The sequence below is a fragment of the Eleutherodactylus coqui genome, chromosome 3, assembly GCF_035609145.1.
Source record: "Eleutherodactylus coqui strain aEleCoq1 chromosome 3, aEleCoq1.hap1, whole genome shotgun sequence".
Classification (NCBI taxonomy): Eukaryota; Metazoa; Chordata; class Amphibia; order Anura; family Eleutherodactylidae; genus Eleutherodactylus; species Eleutherodactylus coqui.
Window position 1 is genome coordinate 180,205,587 of NC_089839.1, and position 22,001 is coordinate 180,227,587.

Consider the following 22,001-nt stretch of genomic DNA (forward strand, 5'->3'; position numbering starts at 1 on the left):
ACTCTTATCAGCGCCGCATGCCGAGTTCTCCGCAGGACGCTAGCTGATAGTATTCTTTCATCTGGTGTCCCACTCAGAACTCTCAGCAATAGTTCCGAGAACAAAGCAGCCATTTACATATACAAAACAGCTGCTGTTCTCTGAGCGGTCAGTAGTGTCCCGCTCCGCCTGCATTTAAATCCTTAAGTAGCTAATTAGGTACTTAAGAGTTATGCAAAGATGATCGCTCAAAACTGTCACTCAAACTGTCGTTTCAGCGATTTTTGAGCAATCATCTTTCAGTGTAAATGGGCCTTTACATGCACTGTCCTTCGACTCCACCTGGGCTTTATTGACTTTAAATGGTCTATGGACATAGGTAAAGTCCCCTGGTGCAAGCACCAAGTCATGACTGACTCCTCGGGTTTTCTTGGCAGACTATTTTTGCGGGGTGATTTGTCATTGCCTTCCCCAGGCTATGGACATAGAAGCAGATAAAATCATGTTTCGCCACTATCATCTCCTGACCTCAATCCTGACCGCAACTCACCTGTCACCCGCGCTGGCAGCCGAATCTTTACAGACGAGCAGGAGGATACTCAACGAAGGCACTACTCGCTTGAGTAGTTAGCCTTAGTGAGTATACTTGCTCATCTCTAATAATAATTTGGGACAGCAGATTGTGTTAATTTCAAAATAAAAATAAAGCCATCGCTATTATCAGGACTTCTGCTTGTAATAACATCCACATTGTAATATAACTGTTGAGGGTAAAATCTATCTTTGCACATAGTGTCTATTCTGGAAAAACAAACAAACATGGTGCGTGCTTAATAATTTGGAAAACAGTGTAGAAATAGGTGAGAAACCAGTCCAGTTGTAACTATGGTTGAAATTAGGGCCTCTGAAAAGTCAGAGCTGGAATCTGGTTGCTATAACTGTGCTATTTCTCTTTTTCACTAGTTTTGATACATTTTCTCCAATGTCTTCTGCTCTATTTTTTTTTGGGGGGGGGGGGGCTGCATCCACACGGGTTACAAAATCTCGCTACAAAACATCGCGCGTGTGAAATAACCCATTGGAAACCATGGGCTTCACATTGTAGCAATGATTTTGTAGCCCGTGCGGATGCAGCCTAATGAAAGGCTGAGAAATGTAGAGGAAATGCTCAGTTATTTGTTCATTCATTCATTCTTCCATTTATTTGTCTCTACATTTTTTGCTAGGAGAGAAAGGAGACCCCGGGATCTCATCTCCAGCATATAGTGAGTCTCCAAAGATGTTACACTTGGATAATATACAGTAAATTTACAGTATTATGTAACAGTGGATTCAGAGATTGTAATAAGTAAAATATGTGCACAATAAATAAAATAGTATGAAATCACTGTAACCGGGCTCACATGGACATAGGCAGGCCTCCCACAGTAGAATCCAGCTGTGAGCTCCGCCGTGACCCTGCGTACAACTGCATAATTGTACTGCGCATGACCATGTACTCACGCAGGCGATCATGTGCAGCACACCCTTTTTAATGATATCCAGATGAGGTTTTTTTCGCCATGTTTTTTTTTGCGCATCCCCTTATGTATTGTGTGCGCATTTGTGCAGCCTCAATAGACTTTTATGGGGCCCTTTAGTAGACACAAAATAGAGTATGTTATATTTTCTTGCATGCGCAAGAAATGTGCGCACTAAAAATGGAAATCAAAACAAACCCATTGAAATCAATAGGTTCTATCCGGTATGTTTTGCATGCATAAATTACACCTGTGTGAAAGAGCCCTAATTTAAAGGTTTGTTGAAACTAAAAAAAAATGAATTTAAGTAAGTTCTGTATGTTTCTTCTTTAGTAAAATGATAACAACTAATACTTATTGATTTTTTTTCTGTTTCTGGTTATTGCTTAACTTCTGTTGGCTGTTATGTGACTGTAATATAGTGGTTACATTATATACAAGTAGGAGTATATGACATATAACTACTGGCTCACTATATAGTTAACATGTCTTTCCATTTCCTTGGCCATAGAACCCTGTTCTTGGCGTAAAAATCTACTAATATAATGTTACTCATTATATCACCATTGGTACTCACCACCAAACCTTCTACTTCTTCCAGCACCTCGAAATTGCAAGGAACTGCGGGACCAAGGGACAATTCTCACTGGGTGGTACAAAATATACCCAGATGGAAAAATTCCACTTACAGTCTTGTGTGACATGGATACAGATGGAGGAGGATGGATTGTATGTTATAAAGTAGATTTAGTTTTTCCTTAAAGTAACTCCCTAAACAATAGCTCCCCCTCCACCCCCAAAGTTATACTTTGTTTGTCCTGTCTGTAGGTTTTTCAGAGACGATATGATGGCAGTGTCAACTTTTTCAGAGAGTGGAATGATTACAAGCGAGGGTTTGGTAGCCAACTAAGTGAGTTCTGGCTGGGAAATGATAATATTCACCGCCTCACATCTTCAGGTAACTATTGCATCTGCGAGAATCGTACCAGAACCCTCTGTCATTACTGTGGACAAGTCTGCTCATATTGTGTCGTACTACAAGTTGTTACTGTGGAACTGCAGATCACTACACTCTTCTCTTAAAGGGGTTGTCCCGCGCCGAAACTGTTTTTTTTTTTATTCAATAGGCCCCCCGTTCGGCGCGAGACAAACCCGATGCATGTGTTTAAAAAAAAAAAACGTTTAGTACTTACCCGAATCCCCGCGCTGCGGCGACTTCTTACTTACCTTACTAAGATGGCCGCCGGGATCTTCACCCACGATGCACCGCGGGTCTTCTCCCATGGTGCACCGTGGGCTCTGTGCGGTCCATTGCCGATTCCAGCCTCCTGATTGGCTGGAATCGGCACACGTGACGGGGCGGAGCTACGAGGACCAGCTCTCCGGCACGAGCGGCCCCATTCACCAGGGAGAAGACCGGACTGCGCAAGCGCGTCTAATCTGGCGATTAGACGCTGAAATTAGACGGCACCATGGAGACGGGGACGCTAGCAACGGAACAGGTAAGTGAATAACTTCTGTATGGCTCATAATTAATGCACGATGTACATTACAAAGTGCATTAATATGGCCATACAGAAGTGTATAACCCCACTTGCTTTCGCGGGACAACCCCTTTAATAGATACCCATCAGTAGGGGTGGCAGCGAGCTGCTGAACCACCACCCCAATCAGTAATTAAGTTCCAAGGCTGGTGCCAGTATTTAATTTTTGCTGGTCGTATTAATGACCAGTAAAACATAATTGCTTCCTGCGAGTACGGCCGGGCAGCAACCATGGCCACAAGTAATATACTTAGCAAAGAAGCTGTCGTCCGGCCGCCACAGCTGCTGTTTGCAGGGAGCCTTCTTTGTCATCTGGAAATGGCTGCTGTACGCAGAGAACCTGCATACTTCCCGATGTCTGCGTAGGCCATGCTTCCCCTCCTGGTGTCTGCATTCCTGTATGTAAAGTATGCAGCACAGATGCAGAGGGGAGGAAGCAAGATTTCTGCGTAAAGCAGCCACGGTGGGTAGACTGAAACTGCTACAGTATGTAAACTTTTTCAAGCCTTGGTTCTTGCTCAAGGGCAAGGAGGGCACTACAGGTTCCCACTCTTATCATACTATTAGCATTACCACCACTATCGAGGGTGCACAATTATTATTTGGACCACTATTGTGGGTACAATATTAGGGGCACTATTGCCATTAGGACAATTAGTGGAATAATCATTTTGTGTTGGTATCTGGCTGATTTCACAAAAATCATGGTGAATCGGAATGGTTGATTCTGACACCTATTAAAGTCAGTGGGAGTAAAAATTGGGTTTACTGATTTGCCTTCCAGAAAGTTTCCAATGCAGCCAAAGGCCCCCAAATTGTTGGCGAATGTAGATACACATCTGGGGAACACTGTTGTCCGGCCAAAAATTGCTTAAAATAGTGTGCAGTGTTGTAGGGGTGAATCATAGTACAGGGGAGTCACTGAAAACAAAAGAAGGCCCACATAAGGCCTTTTAGATCAAAGATTACACCAGGCAAGACAGCAGATGTATTGGTTTCCTTAAAGTAATGTCAGTTCCACTACCACCAGCAGCAACAGCACTTTTAGGGCAGAGTGTGCTACTTGAAGAAACACGAGAGCTATAGCTCCATATTTCCATAGTGACTTATTTTTCATTTGAGGGAAAGTAGGAGGAGGAAACATGATGGAAGAAGGAGAAGGAAAGCAACAGCACCAGCAACAGTACCTTGAGGGCACAATGTGGTCTTTGATATAAATCTATGCTCAGTCATATGTCAGTAAAAATTCCCAACATGCTTACTAATCAGTGAAATCTGCCACAGGGGGAGCAAAAGGCAGGTGAAATGCATGCCTGGTTCATTTTTATAAGCGCCTGGCAATCCATATTGTCTGTAGACACAGGCAGATGCTTCTGTCAGTTATCACACCCCCCAGCTGTGCTGAACACCCTTTCTGATAACACACTGGCAGTGGGGCAGGTAAACCCCTCTAAACGATGTTCTGTAAACTTTAGCCACGCATCCTGCTTAGACACCTAGAAGTCAAATGGGCCTAAGCCATGAGTAAGTACATCCAAGCCCAAGCTGACATACTCTTGGACCATCATGGATAAGGGCTGAAAAACCGATGCCACACCTCTGTTAGACTTCCCTGCCACCAGTGGTGGTTGTGCCGTGGTGGCTTCCTGCTTGTCTGCCATGAGCTGTAGATGCTTTCCTGCAGCCATAGGGAAATGTTGTGCTCAAGCTGTTTAACAGTATGTCCTGATAATTCTGCATTTTGATGTTCCTCTCCAGTACTGGATTGAGATTTGTCATTTTGGCCTTGTAGTGGAGATGAAGGAGGGTGGCTACCCAGTAATGATCTGATGTTTTGATGTGGGATATGTGATGGTCCTTCTACTAGCACCGCAGCCTAAAAACTTAAATGCTCAAAGTGCTTAAGAGTGATTGCCCACATTCCTTGGTTCAGGCCCAAGAGTGCCCTCTAGCTCAGTGGTCCCCAACCTTTTTGGCACCAGGGACCGGCTACCAGCAAGACCATTTTTACAAGGCCCGGCAGGGTTGGGCGGGACATGGGCGGGGCTTTGGTTATATAGGGCAGGGTTATAAAGGGGGGTTGGAGTTTAGTTGATTCTTATTTAATTATGACATTTAGAATGTCCTGGCAGTACACACATAGGGCAGTATAATATATCCCCCCCCCCCCCCAGCACACACATAGGGCAGCATATAATTTATCTTCCCCCCAGTAATAGACAGCCCCCACCTCTCAGTAATTAGCAGCTCCCCCCCCCCCCCAGTAATAAGCAGGTCCCCCCCCCCAGTAATAGGCAGCGCCCCCGGTAATAAGTAGCCCCCCCCAGTAATAAGCAGCCCCCACAGTAAGCAACCCCCCCAGTAATAAGAAGTTCCCCCTCCCAGTAATAGGCAGCACCCCCAGTAATAATCAGCCCCCCCCAGTAATAGGCAGCACCTCCCCAGTAATAGGCAGCCCCCCCCAGTAATAGGTAGCCCCTTCCCCTGTAATAAGTAGCCCCCCCCCCCAGTAATAACCCCCCCCCAGTAATAACCGCCCCCCCCAGTAATAGGCAGCCCCTTCCCCTGTAATAAGCAGCCCCTTACCCTGTAATAAGCAGCCCCCACCAGTAATAGACAGCCCCCCCCCCCAGTAATAGGCAGCCCCCTCAGTAATAAGTAGCCCCCCCAGTAATAGGCAGCCCCTTCCCCTGTAATAGGTAGTCCCCCTTCCCCAGTAATAAGCAGCCCCCCCGTAAGCAACCCCCCAGTAATAAGCAGGTCCCCCCCCAGTAATAGGCAGCCCCCCAGTAATAAGTAGCCCCCCAGTAATAACCGCCCCCCCAGTAATAGGTAGCCCCTTCCCCTGTAATAAGCAGCCCCTTACCCTGTAGTAAGTAGCCCCCACCAGTGATAAGCATGTCCCCCCCAGTAATAGGCAGCCCCCCAGTAATAGGCAGCCCCCCCCCAGTAATAAGTAGCCCCCCCAGTAATAACCAGCCCCCCCAGTAATAGGCAGCCCCTTACCCTGTAATAGGTAGTCCCCCACCCCAGTAATAAGCAGCCCCCCCCCCCCAGTAATAAGCAGCCCCCCAGTAATAAGTAGTCCCCCCAGTAATAACCAGCCCCCCTAGTAATAGGCAGCCCCTTCCCCTATAATAGGTAGCAGCCTCCCCCCGTAATAGGCAGCCCCCCCCCAGTAATAGGCAGCCCCACCTGGTAGTAAGCAGCCCCCCCAACCCATATACTTACCCCCTCCCTGCTGTCGCTCTGTCTGCTTGCCCTGACGTCAGCCCGGAACGCTTCCTCCTGAGTCCTCTCCTGCGGAACTAATGAGCAGGGGACTCGGAGAGGAGAATCCTGGCTGCACAGACGTCAGTGTGCGCCGGGATCAGCACGATTACCAGCGGGGAGCTGCGGCGCCCCCGCTGGTAATCGCTTCAGTGGTGAGCGGCGTCCGCACGCCGCGGGCCACATAACACAAGGCAGCGGGCTGGATTCGGCCCGCGGGTGTTGTGTTTAGCGCAAAATTTCCCGGCGGTGCCGCGGACCGGCGCTAAACATCCAACGGCCCGGCCCCGGTCCGCGGCCCGGTAGTTGGGGACCCCTGCTCTAGCTGGTCCTGCCATCAACAAAGAATAGCTGTGATTAGTAATGGGTGGAAGAAACATTATGGAGACTTCTTATCTTCTGCCTCCTCTTGCTCTGACTCCTCAATACTTCTCTGATCGGTGGAAAATTGTTTTAGAGAAGACGCCCCTTTTCTTGGCCAAAGCCACCCTCCCTGCGATGTTGAGTAATAGAGGATTGGCCAGACAGTTGGGAGATTTGTATGCCTTCCTTCTAATCCTGTGACAACACATCACTGTCCTGAGGCCTTGCAGCATCTGTTTCAACAGGCAGACAACAGGAATGGTCATACTAATCAGTGCACCACCCCGACGGACCATTTTGTTCACTTCCTGAACACAGACTAAAATGGTACACGTCTTTGATCTCCTAACCGAATACAGCATCTGGTGCTCTGTTATAGCTCTCTGATGCTGGCTTTGCCTCTGCAACATATGCAATGTGGAATTCCACTTTGTAGGCACATCATAGATGAGACAGTTGGGTGGTAGCCCGAACAGTCATTGCACCTCCATCAGATGAGAGGTACTGGGTGTGAACACAGTTTTCTGACCTTTTTCAGCACTGGATGTAAACCTGAGTAATTGTTTAGGAAGTGCTGCACTACAAAGCTCATCATATGGGCCAGGTAAAAAGCATTTGTGAGATTGCAGAGGTGAAGGGCTGCCAGCAGGTTGACTGTAGTGTCGCACATGACCTTGGTTAGTTTCAGATGGTGCAGTGACAGCCACGTGTCAGCCTGGGCCTTCAGAGCTGTCAACACCTCTTCAGTTGTGTGGCTGTGTATCCCTAGACATATGTGTTTTAGGACAGCATTTTGGCATTTACCAGTGCACTGCTGTATGGAGGTCACATTTTGTCATATAAGGATAACTGTGCCAATGTGGAGGATGTTAAAGGTGGTTGAAGGAGGATACAAGGATGAATGACCCATAACTCTTGGGGGTACAAGGAAATGAGAGCCACCCCTTTCAGCTTCAGGTCCCACCTACAGGTCATTGACCCACAGGGCTGTTAAGGAAATGTAAAGCCCATGCTTGCTGGACCACCTTTCTGCCAGGGACTTGTTATTACTACCATGGCGATGCACAGCAGGGACAGCTTTTTGGGCAAAAAAATGGCAGCTGGGCATCTGGTACTGCGGGTTAGCACAGAGCATTATGTTGCAGAAGGCATCTGTGTCCTCTAGCCTGAAGGACAGCATTTCTAATGCAAGTAGCTGTGCAATGCTTGTGTTCAGGCTCTGTGTTCATGGATGGTTGGGGTGGTATTTGCTTTTTTATACATCCATAGCTTGGAGATGGAGGGCTGGCTGCTGACTTGGGAAACGCTAGAATATAGGATGGATGTGAATGCTCGTAAAGGTGATGGTGGTGGCTCAACTTCTGCTCTCCATTTCCCATTCCTGGTTCTGAAGCCTGGGGACCAATCAATTGTAGATGAGATGTCTAAAGTAAGTGTGCTACAGAAAACTGGCCTCTCTGTGTTCAGGGACTACTGCATGAACACGGAGGAAGATGTAGCTACAGCAGCAGAAGAGGAAGCTGCATGAGGCTGACATTTTGCCCTCTGGCCCAGGCGGGCTCTCCAAGGCAGCGAGTCCTGGGAGTTCATGTGACTATTCATACATGTTGTTGTGTTAAGGTTGTTTACAGTCCTGCCGCATTTAAAACACTTACAGCCTCCAGTCCATGGGTGGGTTGGATCCTGCATGTGGGATTCCCGTAGTGGAGTTTGACCCAGTGCCCGGCCGGCGACCCTGCAGGTTAGACCCGGGCGGGTTAGACTTGCTTCCAGGCCTGGTTACCTGTCTGCCGTACAGGGGACGCCGCATCGTCACTATGGCGATGATGTGACCTCCTCTGCTGCGAATGTCCTGGCGCATGCACAGTTGAGAGGACGCCGCAGCGAAATGGCCACGGCACGGACGGCTTCCATTGACTTCAATAGAAGCCGGCCATGCATAGCCCACGGGAAATCACAGAATTCTGCGATTTTTTTTTCCAGCAAGCGAAAAATCGCAAACGATTTCCGCTGGTGGGCAGGAAATCGCATTTTTTCATAGCATGGTATTGGCTGGATGTGCTGCTAAATCCGGAGGCGGAATCCAGCTTTTCATTTCGCAATGCAAATCCACTTGTGGACAGGAAGCCTACTACAGACCTTACAGAGGCAACTCATCAAACTTCATATGTGGTTTCAAAGAATGCCCAGGCTGCACAAGTCCTGTGAGCAGACCCAGCTGTGGGCCTGATGTCGGTGCTGTTGTGTCTAGTAATAGCTGATGATAAATGGTAGAGGCCTGCAACACTGTACTTCTTGTCCTAGCATGGTGCTGCCCCACAACATCCACCTCTTCATTATCTTTCTGTGAGTTCAAACACATCATCATCTTCCTCTTCATTGTCCTCCTCCTGAGTGTACTGTATTACACAGTGAGAGAGAATCTCCTTTTCCACATCCTACAGTAAATAATATCATCAAAAGATTCAGAGAATCTGGAAAAATTAATGTGCACTAGGATCAAGGTCAACGGTCAATATTTGATACTCGAGGTCTATGGGACCTTATGAGTCACTGCATTAAAAACAGGCATGATTCTGTAATGCAAATCGCTGCATTGGCTCAGGAATTCTTCCAGAGATCACGGTTATCAGTGCACAGTTCACGAGTCTGCATCTTAGATGCGATGGGGTTGCCTAGGCATGGGCAGCTGAAGCATCTTGAAAGGCATTATTAATGCTGGGCAGTATATAGAGGTTTTAGAACAACATATGCTCCCATACAGATATAGTTTTTTTCAGTGAAGGCCTTGTATATTTCAGCAAGACGATGCTAAACCACATACTGCATCCATCACAAGGACATGGCTTTGCAGAAGAAGAATTGGTGTGCCTAACTATCCTCCTAGACCTTCCACCAATACAAAACATTTGGCACATTATGAAATGTAAAATTTGGCAAAGACGACCCGAACTGTTGAGCAGCCAGAATCCATCAGAGAAGAATGTAGCAACATGACTCACCCAAAATTCCAGCAACTGGTCGAACTTCCCAGATGTTTACAGATTCTTGTAAATAGTAGAGGAGAGGCTACACAATAATAGACATGGCCCTGCCCAAACTTTTTTGAGATGTGTTGCTGCCATCAATTTCTAAATGGCTTAATTTTTTAAAAATGAAATTGAAAATGTCTCACTTTCACCCTCTGATATGTGTTATATTAGGAATAAAATATGGTTAGATGAGATTTCCAAATCATTGCATTCTTATTTATTTACATTTTACAGAGCATCCTACCTTTTTTGCAATTTAGGTTTGTTCTACAGGGGACAATACGGGGGAGCACAATGACTACTGGGGCCACTGAGAGGGGCTGCTATGACTACTGGGGCTACTGAGAGGGGCACTATTATTACTGGGGAGCTACCGTATTACAACTGGGGCTGCTGAAAGGAGGAGCTATTACTACTGGGGCCACTGAGATGTTCGGTTATGTTGTTATAAACCACACCCCTATTACACTGGCCAATTTTTTTTTGGTGACAAAGGTGGCAACCCTACTATCAAAGTATGTATGAGCTTGTAGAAGTGTACAGCCTGGATTATGACATCTTCCTTCATCCACTGACTTTGTACATGTTTAACCTTCTAGGAACCCATAAACTTCGATTTGATCTGACAGATTTTGAAGATAAACACACTTTTGCTGCTTATGCTTCATTTTCCCTATCAGGAGAAGCTGACAAGTATAAGCTGCACCTTGGCAAGTTCCTTGGAGGCAGTGCAGGTAATGTCTACTCTGGTAATTCATGTAATGTCCTATCATGGGGCACAATATCTAATAGCTTCTAGAGCAGTAATGCCGTCAGGGCATGCTGAGACCTGCAGTTTTACTACAACTGGAGAACCAGTTTGGAGATCACTGTTCTAAAAAAATAGGACTGGTCCCCCAACAGTAGGATCCCTCACAATCAGCTGCTATTGTCAGTGCCTGCTAGTGGCAGGAGACATGAGGCATTGCACTCCATCTGTTAACCCCTTGGAGTCAGACATTTTCCCGCTTTTGATTTGTCACCCTTGCTTTCTAAGAGCCATAGCTTTTTTACATTTTTTTCTGTCTCCATAGCTATATAAGGGTAGTTCTACACGGAAGGGAACGCGATTTTGCCGCAAGAAAATTGCGACAAAATCACAGCTTTTTCCCATGATTTTACATGTTTTTATCATGCAATTTTGCCTAGATTTTTTTTGCGAAAGTCAATAGGATGTTTTGCAATGTTAAAGTTTGTTTGTTGCGCCGTGATGCAATAAAAAGGAAACTCCATAGGTTAACATGGGAGATTTTAAAAATCGTACATCGCAGAAAGATAGAGCATGCCGCGATTTTCTGCTCTCGCAACATCGTATGAGTAAAGACATGACTAATGGGAAGTAAACCACTGTAAATTATTGGTTTCATAATCTGCTTTCTTACTGAATCTTGCATAACACGAAAATCGTGTGATTTTTTTGCCCGTGTGAAACCCAGTATAGGCGCGTGGAAAATCGTGGCTACACTGCACTAAAAATCGTGTTGCCGGGCAATTTTTCATGCGCAGAAGACCCGAGGTTTATGCACTTGAAAATCTTGCATTAAGCGTGTTGCTTAAAAAAAAAAAAAAAAAGCACAGCTGCTTCAGTAGGAGGGAGAAATGAAGCCCTGCAGGGCTTTGGGATTTCCCCATAGCAGTGAGAGAGAGAACGGGGCTATGGGTGATTAACCCATAGCCCCGCTTTCTCTCCCTCCTATGGGTTAATACCCCATAGCTCTGCTCTCTCACTCCATGCTCTGGGGATGCCCGAAGGATATCCCCAAAGTGTAGAGAGGAAAGGGTGGGGCTACAAGGGATGCCTGAGGGATATCCCCATAGCACAGGGAGAGGGGTGGGGCTAGAGTGCTTCTCCCAGGGTTTCCCCCCTAGCAAGTTGAGAGGGTGGATCCTCAAGCCCCTCCCCCGGTCTCAGGAAATGCGTTGGGGAAGCCCTCTAACTACTCTCTCATCTCTTTCCATGCAATGGGGGAATCCCTTGGGGAACCCAATGTCAGGGAGAGAGATGGAGGGAGTTCCCTACTGCGCCCCGTTGCTGGGGAATTGCCCAGCAGCCAGGTTGGAGGAATTCCCCACAGCTTACAGCAAGAAATTTAAAACTTGCTACCCAGAAGAACACTTTAAATGTCCTGCTGTAAACTCCTGTTAGTCCTCATGGTGATTAAGAGAATGCATGGGAGATAATGGAAGCCTTACGGCTTCCTGTGATCCCCGTGGGGACTAACTGAAGTTTACAGCAGGACATTTAAAATGTGCTTCTGGGTGTAGCGGCACCTCTGCTGTTTGGCAGAAATCCTCCTCACGACTTCTAATCTTTTTTCCGGAGTGTCGGACACGGCTAAACTCCTGCTCCAATAAGAGTCTAAGCAAACTCCTGAGCATCACAAACCAAAAAAAGGTCAGGTTTAGAGATGAGCGAGCACCAAAATGCTCGGGTGCTCGTTTCTCGAGTCGAACTTTTCGCGATGCTCAAGGGTTCATTTCGAGTAACGAACCCCATTGAAGCCAATGGGCGACTCAAGCATTTTTGTATATCACCCATGCTCCGCTAAGGTTTTCATTGGTGAAAATCTGCAAAACCCAAGAAAGTGATGGAAACGACACAGAAATGGATAGGGCAGGTGAGGGGCAACATGCTGGGCTGCATTTCAGGTTCCCAGGTCCCACTATTAAGCCACAATAGCGGCAAGTGGGCCCCCCCTAACAATTTTTACTTCGGACAAACCCTCATTAGTAAGCCACACTTTAGCTAAGCACCACACTACCTCCAACTAAGCACAAGCACTGCCTGCGGGACACACCGCTGCCTCTTCTCCTGGGTTACATGCTGCCCAACCCCCCCCCGCACGACCCAGTGTCCACAGCGCACACCAAAGTGTCCCTGCGCAGCCTTCAGCTGCCCTCATGCCACACGCTGGCCTCATAGCCACACCACCCTCATGTCTATTTATAAGGGCGTCTGCCATGAGGAGGAACCGGAGGCACACACTGCAGAGGGTTGGCAGGGCCAGGCAGCAACCCTCTTTAAAAAGGGCGGGGCGAAGCCCACAATGCTGTACAAAGGCAATGAGAACTCCAATCCTGTGCCACCTCCGTCAGGAGCTGCAAACGTGGGCATAGCAATGGGGAATCCATGTGCCACACAGTATTCATTCTGTCAAGGTGTCGCATAGCTCAATCCGCACTGCAAGGGGAAAGCAGTCTGCGCTCTGCCCCCTACCCAAGTCAGTCAGTGTCTTTGTGCCAGACAGGTCAAACACCGCGATGGGAACTAAGTTTGCAACAACAGCATAGGTGGGACCTAGGAAACCCAAGACATGAACCAAAAATTGATCTGAGCGGCCAAACATGGCAGACTTGCACCGCGCCCACGGCATAGGCCTCGGCCCACAGATTCAGCAATCCTAGGCAGGAAGCGGACTTTCACTGCACCCAGGACATAGGCCTCTGCACAAACCCTCAGCAATCGCGGGCTTACAGCGGACTCCAATGCTAGCGTAGCTGTGCACATCTCATTAGCGCTGTATTGCTCCTGTAGTTTGTCCCAATGCAGTGCCCCGGATAGTATACACAGGCAGGTACAACTCCCTAATGTGAAGTCCGTGTGGAGCCACAGCATGGGTGGGTCCCAGGAAGCCACCGGCGGTACATAAACAAATCCCATTGCAGTGCCCTGGACAGTAGAGCTAACGTCAGATTAAATGCAGGTGGGCTTCGGCCCACACTGCATGCCCCAGTCAGACTGGGTTATTTTATGAGTAGACACATGCAGGTACAACTCCCTAATGTGAAGTCTGTGTGGACCGACAGCATGGGTGGGTCCCAGGAAGCCACCGGCGGTACATAAATAAATCCCATTGCAGTGCCCTGCACAGCTGAGGTAACGTCAGATAAAATACAGGTGGGCTTTGGCCCACACTGTATGCCCCAGACAGACCGGGGTTTTTAATACATAGACACAGGCAGGTACAACTCACTAATGTGAAGTCCGTGTGGACCGACAGCATGGGTGGCTCCCTGGAACCCACCGGCGGTACATAAATAAATCCCATTGCAGTGCCCTGGAAAGCAGAGCTCACGTCAGATTAAATACAGGTGGGCTTCGGCCCACACTGCATGCCCCAGTCAGACTGGGGTTCTTTATAAGTAGACACATGCAGTTACAACTCCAGTGCCCTGGACAGCAGAGTTAACGTCAGAATAAATGCAGGTGACCCCACTAACATTTCATTTGCAGCAGTATACACAGACCCCAGTAACATTTCAGTAGTATAAGCATAGACAGACCCCAGTAACAGTTTAGTTAAGCAGTGTAAACAGACCCCAGTAACATTTCAGTTCCAGCAGTATTGACAGACCCCAGTAACATTTCAGTAGTATCAGTAGCGACATGCCACAGTCACATTTTAGTTCCAGCAGTGCAGACAGACCCCAGTAACATTAACGTAGAAGCAGTATGGGCAAAGCAGCAGATTCACATTTCCCTTGCAGAAGTGTAGGGAGAGCACAGCATTTGTAACATTTCAGTAGTAGCAGTATAGTCAGACCCAGTAACAGTAATGTTGAAGCAGTATGGGCAAAGCAGCAGATAAACATTTCCCTGGCAGCAGTGTAGGGAGAGCAAAGTATTTGTAACATTTCAGTAGTAGCAGTATAGTCAGACCCCAGTAACAGTTACGTTGAAGCTGTATGGGCAAAGCAGCAGATTCACATTTCCCTGGCAGCAGTGTAGGGAGAGCACAGCATTTGTAACATTTCAGTAGTAGCAGTATAGTCAGACCCCAGTAACAGTTACGTTGAAGCTGTATGGGTAAAGCAGCAGATTCACATTTCCCTGGCAGCAGTGTAGGGAGAGCACAGCATTTGTAACATTTCAGTAGTAGCAGTATAGTCAGACCCCAGTAACAGTTACGTTGAAGCTGTATGGGCAAAGCAGCAGATAAACATTTCCCTGGCAGCAGTGTAGGGAGAGCATAGTATTGGTAAGATTTCAGTAGTAGCAGTATAGACAGGCCCCAGTAACATTTCCGTTGAAGCATTATGGGCAGAGCCTAGTATTAGTAAAATTATAGTAGTAAAAGTATACACCAACCAAGGTAACATTTCAGGAGCAGAAGTATCTGCAGACCGAAGTAACATTTCTGTTGCTGAAGTATAGTCAGACCCTTGAAGCATTACTGTGGCAGAAGCATAGGTAGGCAGAACAGAGTTACATTTCTGTAGCAAAAGTGTAGGCCAACCCCAGACACAGTGGTGTACCATGAGTGCAGGCGAAGCCCATAAAAATTACTTTGATTACATTGTAGGCGAGGGCCCGAAAAATTGGTGTACCGACAGTACAAATGTACCCCAGAAAAATTGCCCATGCCCAACCCAGAGGGCAGGTGAAACCCATTAATCGCTTAGCGTACTGTGGCTTAATTTTTAACTAGGCCTGGAGGCAGCCCAGTCTAAAAAACAATTGGTTCAGGTGGAAGTTTCAATGCTTTAATGAGAATTGAAACAGATAAATATTATTTAGAAAAGTTATATGAGCCTTTTCGCCCACAGAAAAATTGCCCGTTCGCGGTGATTACGAGAGGTTTCAGGAGGAGGAGCCGGAGGAGGAAGACGAATATCATACACAGATTCACAAAGGTCTTTAGGTAGCGCTGCTATTCACTGGTGGAGAAGAGAAGTCTGGGGAAATCCAGGCTTTGTTCATCTTTATGAGTGTAAGCCTGTCGGCGCTGTCAATTGACAGGCCGGTACGCTTGTCCGTGATGATTGCCCCAGCTGCACTAAACACCCTCTCTGACAAGACGCTAGCCGCAGGGCAAGCCAACACCTCCAGGGCATACAGCGCGAGTTTGGGCCACGTGTCTAGCTTTGACACCCAGTAGTTGTACGGAGCAGAGGAGTCACGGAGGACAGTGGTACGATCGGCTGCGTACTCCCTTACCATCTTCTTACAGTGCTCCCTCCAAATCAGCCTGGACTGGGGAGCTGTGAGACAGTCTTTCTGGGGAGCCATAAAGCTGGCAAAGGCCTTGGAGAGTGTTCCTCTGCCTGCACTGAACATGCTGCCTGATCTCCGCGCCTCCCCTTCTACTTGGCCCTCGGAACTGCGCCTTCTGCCACTAGCGCTGTCAGATGGGAAGTTTACCATCAGTTTGTCTACCAGGGCCCTTTGGTATTGCATCACTCTCAAACCCCTTTCCTCTTCGGGAATGAGAGTGGAAAGGTTCTCCTTATACTGTGGGTCAAGCAGTGTGTACACCCAGTAATCCGTAGTGGCCAGAATGCGTCTAACATGAGGGTCACGAGAAAGGCATGCTAACATAAAGTCAGCCATGTGTGCCAGGGTACCTGTACGCAACATATGGCTGTCCTCACTAGGAAGATCACTTTGAGTATCCTCCTCCTCCTCCTCAGGCCATACACGCTGAATGGATGAGAGGCAAGCAGCATGGGTACCCTCTGCAGTGGGCCCAGCTGTCTCTTCCTCCTTAGGCTCCTCCCCCTCCTCCTCCTCCTCAACGCGCTGAGATATAGACATGAGGGTGCTCTGACTATCCAGCGACATACTGTCTTCCCCCGCCTCCGTTGCCGCCCGCAAAGCATCAGCCTTTATGCTTTGCAGGGAACTTTTCAACAGGCATAGCAGGGGAATGGTGACGCTAATGATTGCAGCATCGCCGCTCACCATCAGGTTGGACTCCTCAAAGTTTTCAAGGACCTGGCAGATATCTGCCATCCAGGCCCACTCCTCTGTAAAGAATTGAGGAGGCTGACTCCCACTTCGCCGCCCATGTTGGAGTTGGTATTCCACTATAGCTCTACGCTGCTCATACAGCCGGGACAACATGTGAAGCGTAGAGTTCCACCGTGTGGGCACGTCGCATAGCAGTCGGTGCACTGGCAGATTAAACCAATGTTGCAGGGTGCACAGGGTGGCAGCGTCCGTGTTGGACTTGCGGAAATGTGCACTGACCCGGCGCACCTTGCCGAGGAGGTCTGACAAGTGTGGGTAACCTTTCAGAAACCGCTGAACCACCAAATTAAAGACGTGGGCCAGGCATGGCACGTGCGTGAGGCTGCCGAGCTGCAGAGCCGCCACCAGGTTACGGCCGTTGTCAAACACGACCATGCCCGGTTGGAGGCTCAGTGGCGAAAGCCAGCGGTCGGTCTGCTCTGTCAGACCGTGCAACAGTTCGTGGGCCGTGTGCCTCTTCTCTCCTAAGCTGAGTAGTTTCAGCACGGCCTGCTAACGCTTGCCCACCACTGTGCTGCCGCGCGACACCGACTGCTGGCGACGTGCTGCTGCTGACAAGTCTTGATTGCGAGGTAGAGGTTGCATTGGAGGAGGAGGAGGAAGGTTTAGTGGAGGTGGCATACACCGCCGCAGATACCAGTACCGATCTGGGGCCCGCAATTCTGCGGGTGGGTAGTACATGAGCGGTCCCAGGCTCTGACTCTGTCCCAGCCTCCACTAAATTCACCCAATGTGCCGTCAGGGAGATATAGTGGCCCTGCCCGCCTGTGCTTGTCCACGTGTCTGTTGTTAAGTGGACCTTGCCAGTAACAGGGTTGGTGAGGGCGCGTACAATGTTGCGTGAGACGTGGTCATGCAGGGCTGGGACGGCACACCGTGAAAAATAGTGGCGACTGGGAACAGAGTAGCGCGGGGCTGCCGCCGCCATCATGTTTTTGAACGCCTCAGTTTCCACCAGCCTGTAGGGGAGCATCTCCAGGCTGATCAATTTGGCTATGTGGACATTTAAAGCTTGAGCATGCGGGTGCATGGCGGCGTATTTGCGCTTTCGCTCCAACGATTCTCTTAGTGACAGCTGGACGCTGCGCTGAGAGACATTGCTGGATGGGGCCGAGGACAGCGGAGGTGAGGGTGTGGGTCCAGGCCAGGAGACGGTCGTACCTGTGTCGTGAGAGGTGGGTTGGATCTCAGTGGCAGGTTGGGGCCCAGGGGGAGAGGCAGTGGCGCAAGCTGGAGGCGGTGAACGGCCTTCATCCCACCTTGTGGGGTGCTTGGCCATCATATGCCTGCGCATGCTGGTGGTGGTGAGGCTGGTGGTGGTGGCTCCCCGGCTGATCTTGGCGCGACAAAGGTTGCACACAACTGTTCGTCGGTCGTCCGCCGTCTCAGTGAAAAACTGCCACACCTTAGAGCACCTTGGCTTGGCGCGAGGGGGTGCTTTGGGAAACAGCTGGTGGATTATTCGCTCTTGCCCTGCCTCTACCCCTGACCACCCCACTGCCTCTTCCAACCTGTCCTGCGGCTGCAATAGCCTCCCCCTCTGAAGACCGATCCTCAGTTGGCTTATCACACCGGGTAGGGTCAGTCACCTCATCGTCCAGCGGCTCTTCCTCCGAATCCTCTGTGCGCGCCTCCCTCGGACTTACTGCCCTTACTACTACCTCACTGATAGACAACTGTGTCTCATCGTCATCTTCCTCCTCACCCACTGAAAGCTCTTGAGACAGTTGCCGGAAGTCCCCAGCCTCATCCCCTGGACCCTAGGAACTCTCCAAAGGTTGGGCATCGGTCACGACAAACTCCTCTGGTGGAAGAGGAACCATTGCTGCCCAATCTGGGCAGGGGCCCGAGAACAGTTCCTGGGAGTCTGCCTGCTCCGCATAGTGGGGAGCACAAGGCGAGGGTCACTAAGAAAACACAATTCTGTCAGAATTTTAAAAAACCCACAAAAGAAACAATTCTGCAATTTCGCCGGGGGGGGGCTTTTGCTTCAAATTTCTATAGTTTATGTTTTACTACTGTTATATGATAGAAACATTTTTCATAGAATGTATTTCAGTAGTATTGCCATAGTCGGAGAACCACCATGTTTTTTTATTTTTCTGTCTGTGCATCTGTGTCAGGATGTTTTTCTGTGGGATGGATTGTCATTTTCATTAGGGGTACATACAACTGTTGTAGATGTCAGTTGTACGGAGGAGGCTCGACTCCGAACCTGCACCATATAACTAGAGTGACTAAGAGTGTACTCAGCAGAGCAGCTTTGCCATTCAGCACTGTACCAAAGCTGGATGATAACTGCAGTGGGAACTATAATGGTGGCCGACTTGGTTATCAATTTGTGAGTTCTGAAAGAGAAAAGGCACAGTTTTTCATAGATAAAGACAACTTTGGGGTTAATATTTGTTGGTGATTTAGCTCCCAGCAAATTTGCACAACAAAACTGTAAAAAATATATATGAGGTTAAAGTGCCGCCCTGCTGTGGACGAAAGCTACATTGGGATGGTGGTTTATTGGAAAATTGTATATTTATTTATGGCCTCGTGTGATTTTTTTTTACCACTTTTTACCTGAAAATCATATACACCTAAAAAAGCAATACAAAAACATGACTCGCAGCAGAACCGTTTGCCAGGGTGGTTTACGGACGCACTTTAGTCACTAAGTGGCGCCTTAAACATCGTGGCCAAAACTGTGCTGATTTACAGATTGACATGGTTTTCAAACTGATTGCAGCTAGAACAGTTGGCCAGTGATCGGCCACGGTCTTGCAGATAAACAGCAGTTCACCTGTGTGAAGGCGGCCTTAGAGGAAAATTCTCATAATTGTTCCTTCCTTTATTCCAGGTGACTCTCTCACTTATCACAACAATTGCCCTTTCACAACCAAAGACAGCGATAATGATGCTCATTCAAAAAATTGCGCAACACTGTATAAGGGTGCCTGGTGGTATGCAGGATGCCATGACTCCAATCTGAATGGACTGTATCTGAAAGGACAACACAGCAGCGATGCAGATGGAGTTAATTGGAAAACTGGAAAAGGACACAATTATTCCTATAAAATAACGGAAATGAAGTTCAGGCCAGTTTAATATGTACAGTATTTTTATGCTCATGTTGATATAACCCTACAGAATCACATCATTGACAGTGTAATTTATCCCATATATCATAGACATAGATCATAGCAGTGTATTCTTTGATCTCGGACCACCACGGAGTCCATTTTTTGGGTTATATCCATGAATTTTACCACCATTTGGCTGTATATTAACAAAGGTCATTCCAATTACAGAAGTGTCCATGAATTAAGGGGTCTTGTCTTTCTTTAGGATGTGCTACAATTCATGTAATGATCTTCTATATGGCACATTTGTGTATGTGATGTCATGTCTAATGTATAACCTCATATAATAACTGATTTCTACCATATTGTCCTCTATTTTCTCGGACCATCAAATAATCTTTGTGTTGAACTCCCTAACCTAAATGATAGGAAATCTTGGTTGAATTAATAACACTATAGGCAAAGGCGTACAAACTATATGGGAAGACCATGAAGCTGCTCTGTGTCCTTGGAGAGCAGGGCCCAGCCCTAGTTGGACCCATCTTCTTTATTATTGAGTCAGAACCTATATAGAAAAATGGAAAGCAAGGAGGGGGAAATACATATCAGGCCCTTCTATCCTGAGTGTAAAACTCATTACCATAATTGGGTGTCTATTTTAAACCCAATTTCTATATATACGCTGACTATAGGACACGGATACCTAGCACTTCATAGAATTAAATCCATAAAATTAAAACTTTAACTTTTACTGGTCAATATATAATGCGCTGACTATGGGGTTGGACTGGCTAACTAGAGAATCCGAGGAGTTATAGCAAGGCCCGTGAGGCCTTCAATACAAGTGGGGTGTTATGTGATGGTGCTGCAGTAAGCAGGGGTAGGCAATAGAGATGAGCGGGCACCAAAATGCTCGGGTGCTCGTTGCTCAAGTCGAGCTTTTTGGAATGCTCGAGAGCTCGATTCGAGTAACGAACCCCATTGAAGTCAATGGGAGCCTCGAGCATTTTTCAAGCTGACCTATGCTCCGCATAGGGGAGGGTGTGTGAATCACCTAAAAATATCAAAAAAGTGATGGAAACACCACAGAAATGGATAGGGAACAGCAGGGGCAGCATGCATGGATGCATCTGAGGCTCCCAGGTCGCACTATAAGGCCTTAGTCACACGGGCGTTTTTTCACGCGATTTGCGGATCGCATGACGGATGCGCATCCGCAAATCGTGTGACTGGTGCGCGCAAGTCGCCCGCAAATCGCTCGAAAATCTGCTCCTAGCCGCGTTTCATTAGAAACGGGCCGGAGCTGTCCAGCGCATTGCATTCAATGGAGACGGCAATAGAGCCGGCTCCATTTAAAGCAATGCGCTGCGGGCGAGCCCGGGATGAATTGTCGGGAAGGGCTTAAATATATAAGCCCTTCCCTGCAATTCATCCTAAAATGTGTAAAAATAAAAAATATATATATACTCCCCTTCTCCCGGCAGCCGGAGCTCCGCGCGGCCGTCCTGCAGTGGGTGTGAAGGGGGTTTGAGTCAGACCTGCCCCCTGATTGGCTCAGCGCTGAGCCAATCAGAGGCATGTCTCACTCACACCCATTCATGAATTCATGAATGGATGTGAGTCAGACCTGCCCCTGATTGGCTCAGCGCTGAGAGGCAGCAGTCACTCACCCATTCATGAATGGGTGTGTGAGTGAAACCTGCCTCTGATTGGTCAGGGCTGTGACCAATCAGAGGCAGATCATTCAGCAGGTGGGGATTTTAAAGCCCCGCCGGCTGAATAGTGCCGAGAAGCAGTTCAGGAGAACTGACAGCGGCCGCGGCTGGACTCCGGCTGCAGCAGAAAGGTGAGTATACAATTTTTTTTTATTTTAACACATTTTAGGATGAATTGCAGGGAAGGGCTTATATATTTAAGCCCTTCCCGACAATTCACCCCGCGCACGCCGGCAGCCCATTGCTTTCAATGGAGCGGCTGTATTGCCGGCTCCATTGAATTCAATGGGCAAACATCGTTCTTCTCTGTCACAGCTGTGGCAGAGAAGAATGATTTGTCTTCTATATGTTCTCAATGGGGTCGGCACTGCTGCCGCCGGCCACATTGAGCGCATATAGAGAAGAGAACAGGAATCGCAGACCGCAGATAGGTGCGATCTGCGATTTCTGGTCTATAATTTATCGGACGAGCACATAAAAAGCGCTCATGTGTCCGATACCATTGCAAAGCAATGGTTTTATAAAATCGCCGGACGCATGCGCATGCGCAAATCGCGGCTAAAACGCCCAACTGACTAAGCCCTTAAGCCAAATTATGGGCAAAAGCCTGATGGTCACCCACCTAACAATTTACTTGGGCCAGACCATAATCAGCAAGACACAAGCGCTGGCACATCTTAGCTAAGCACCACACTAGGTGGAACGAAGGCCAGTCAC

At 48.1% G+C, this 22,001-nt stretch overlaps 1 protein-coding gene across 1 annotated transcript in view; it reads left to right on the forward strand.

Moving 5' to 3' along the window:
* The window catches only part of LOC136619884 (ficolin-2-like), a 42,113-nt gene extending 22,316 nt beyond the window's left edge, over nt 1-19,797 (forward strand). The window contains exons 5-9 of the mRNA XM_066594613.1: nt 1,206-1,244; nt 2,101-2,228; nt 2,328-2,457; nt 10,308-10,442; nt 19,347-19,797. Of these exons, the coding sequence (XP_066450710.1) occupies nt 1,206-1,244; nt 2,101-2,228; nt 2,328-2,457; nt 10,308-10,442; nt 19,347-19,594 (680 nt within the window). The 3' untranslated portion in view covers nt 19,595-19,797. The remainder of the gene's footprint in view (nt 1-1,205; nt 1,245-2,100; nt 2,229-2,327; nt 2,458-10,307; nt 10,443-19,346) is intronic.
* Nucleotides 19,798-22,001: the final 2,204 nt, after the last annotated feature.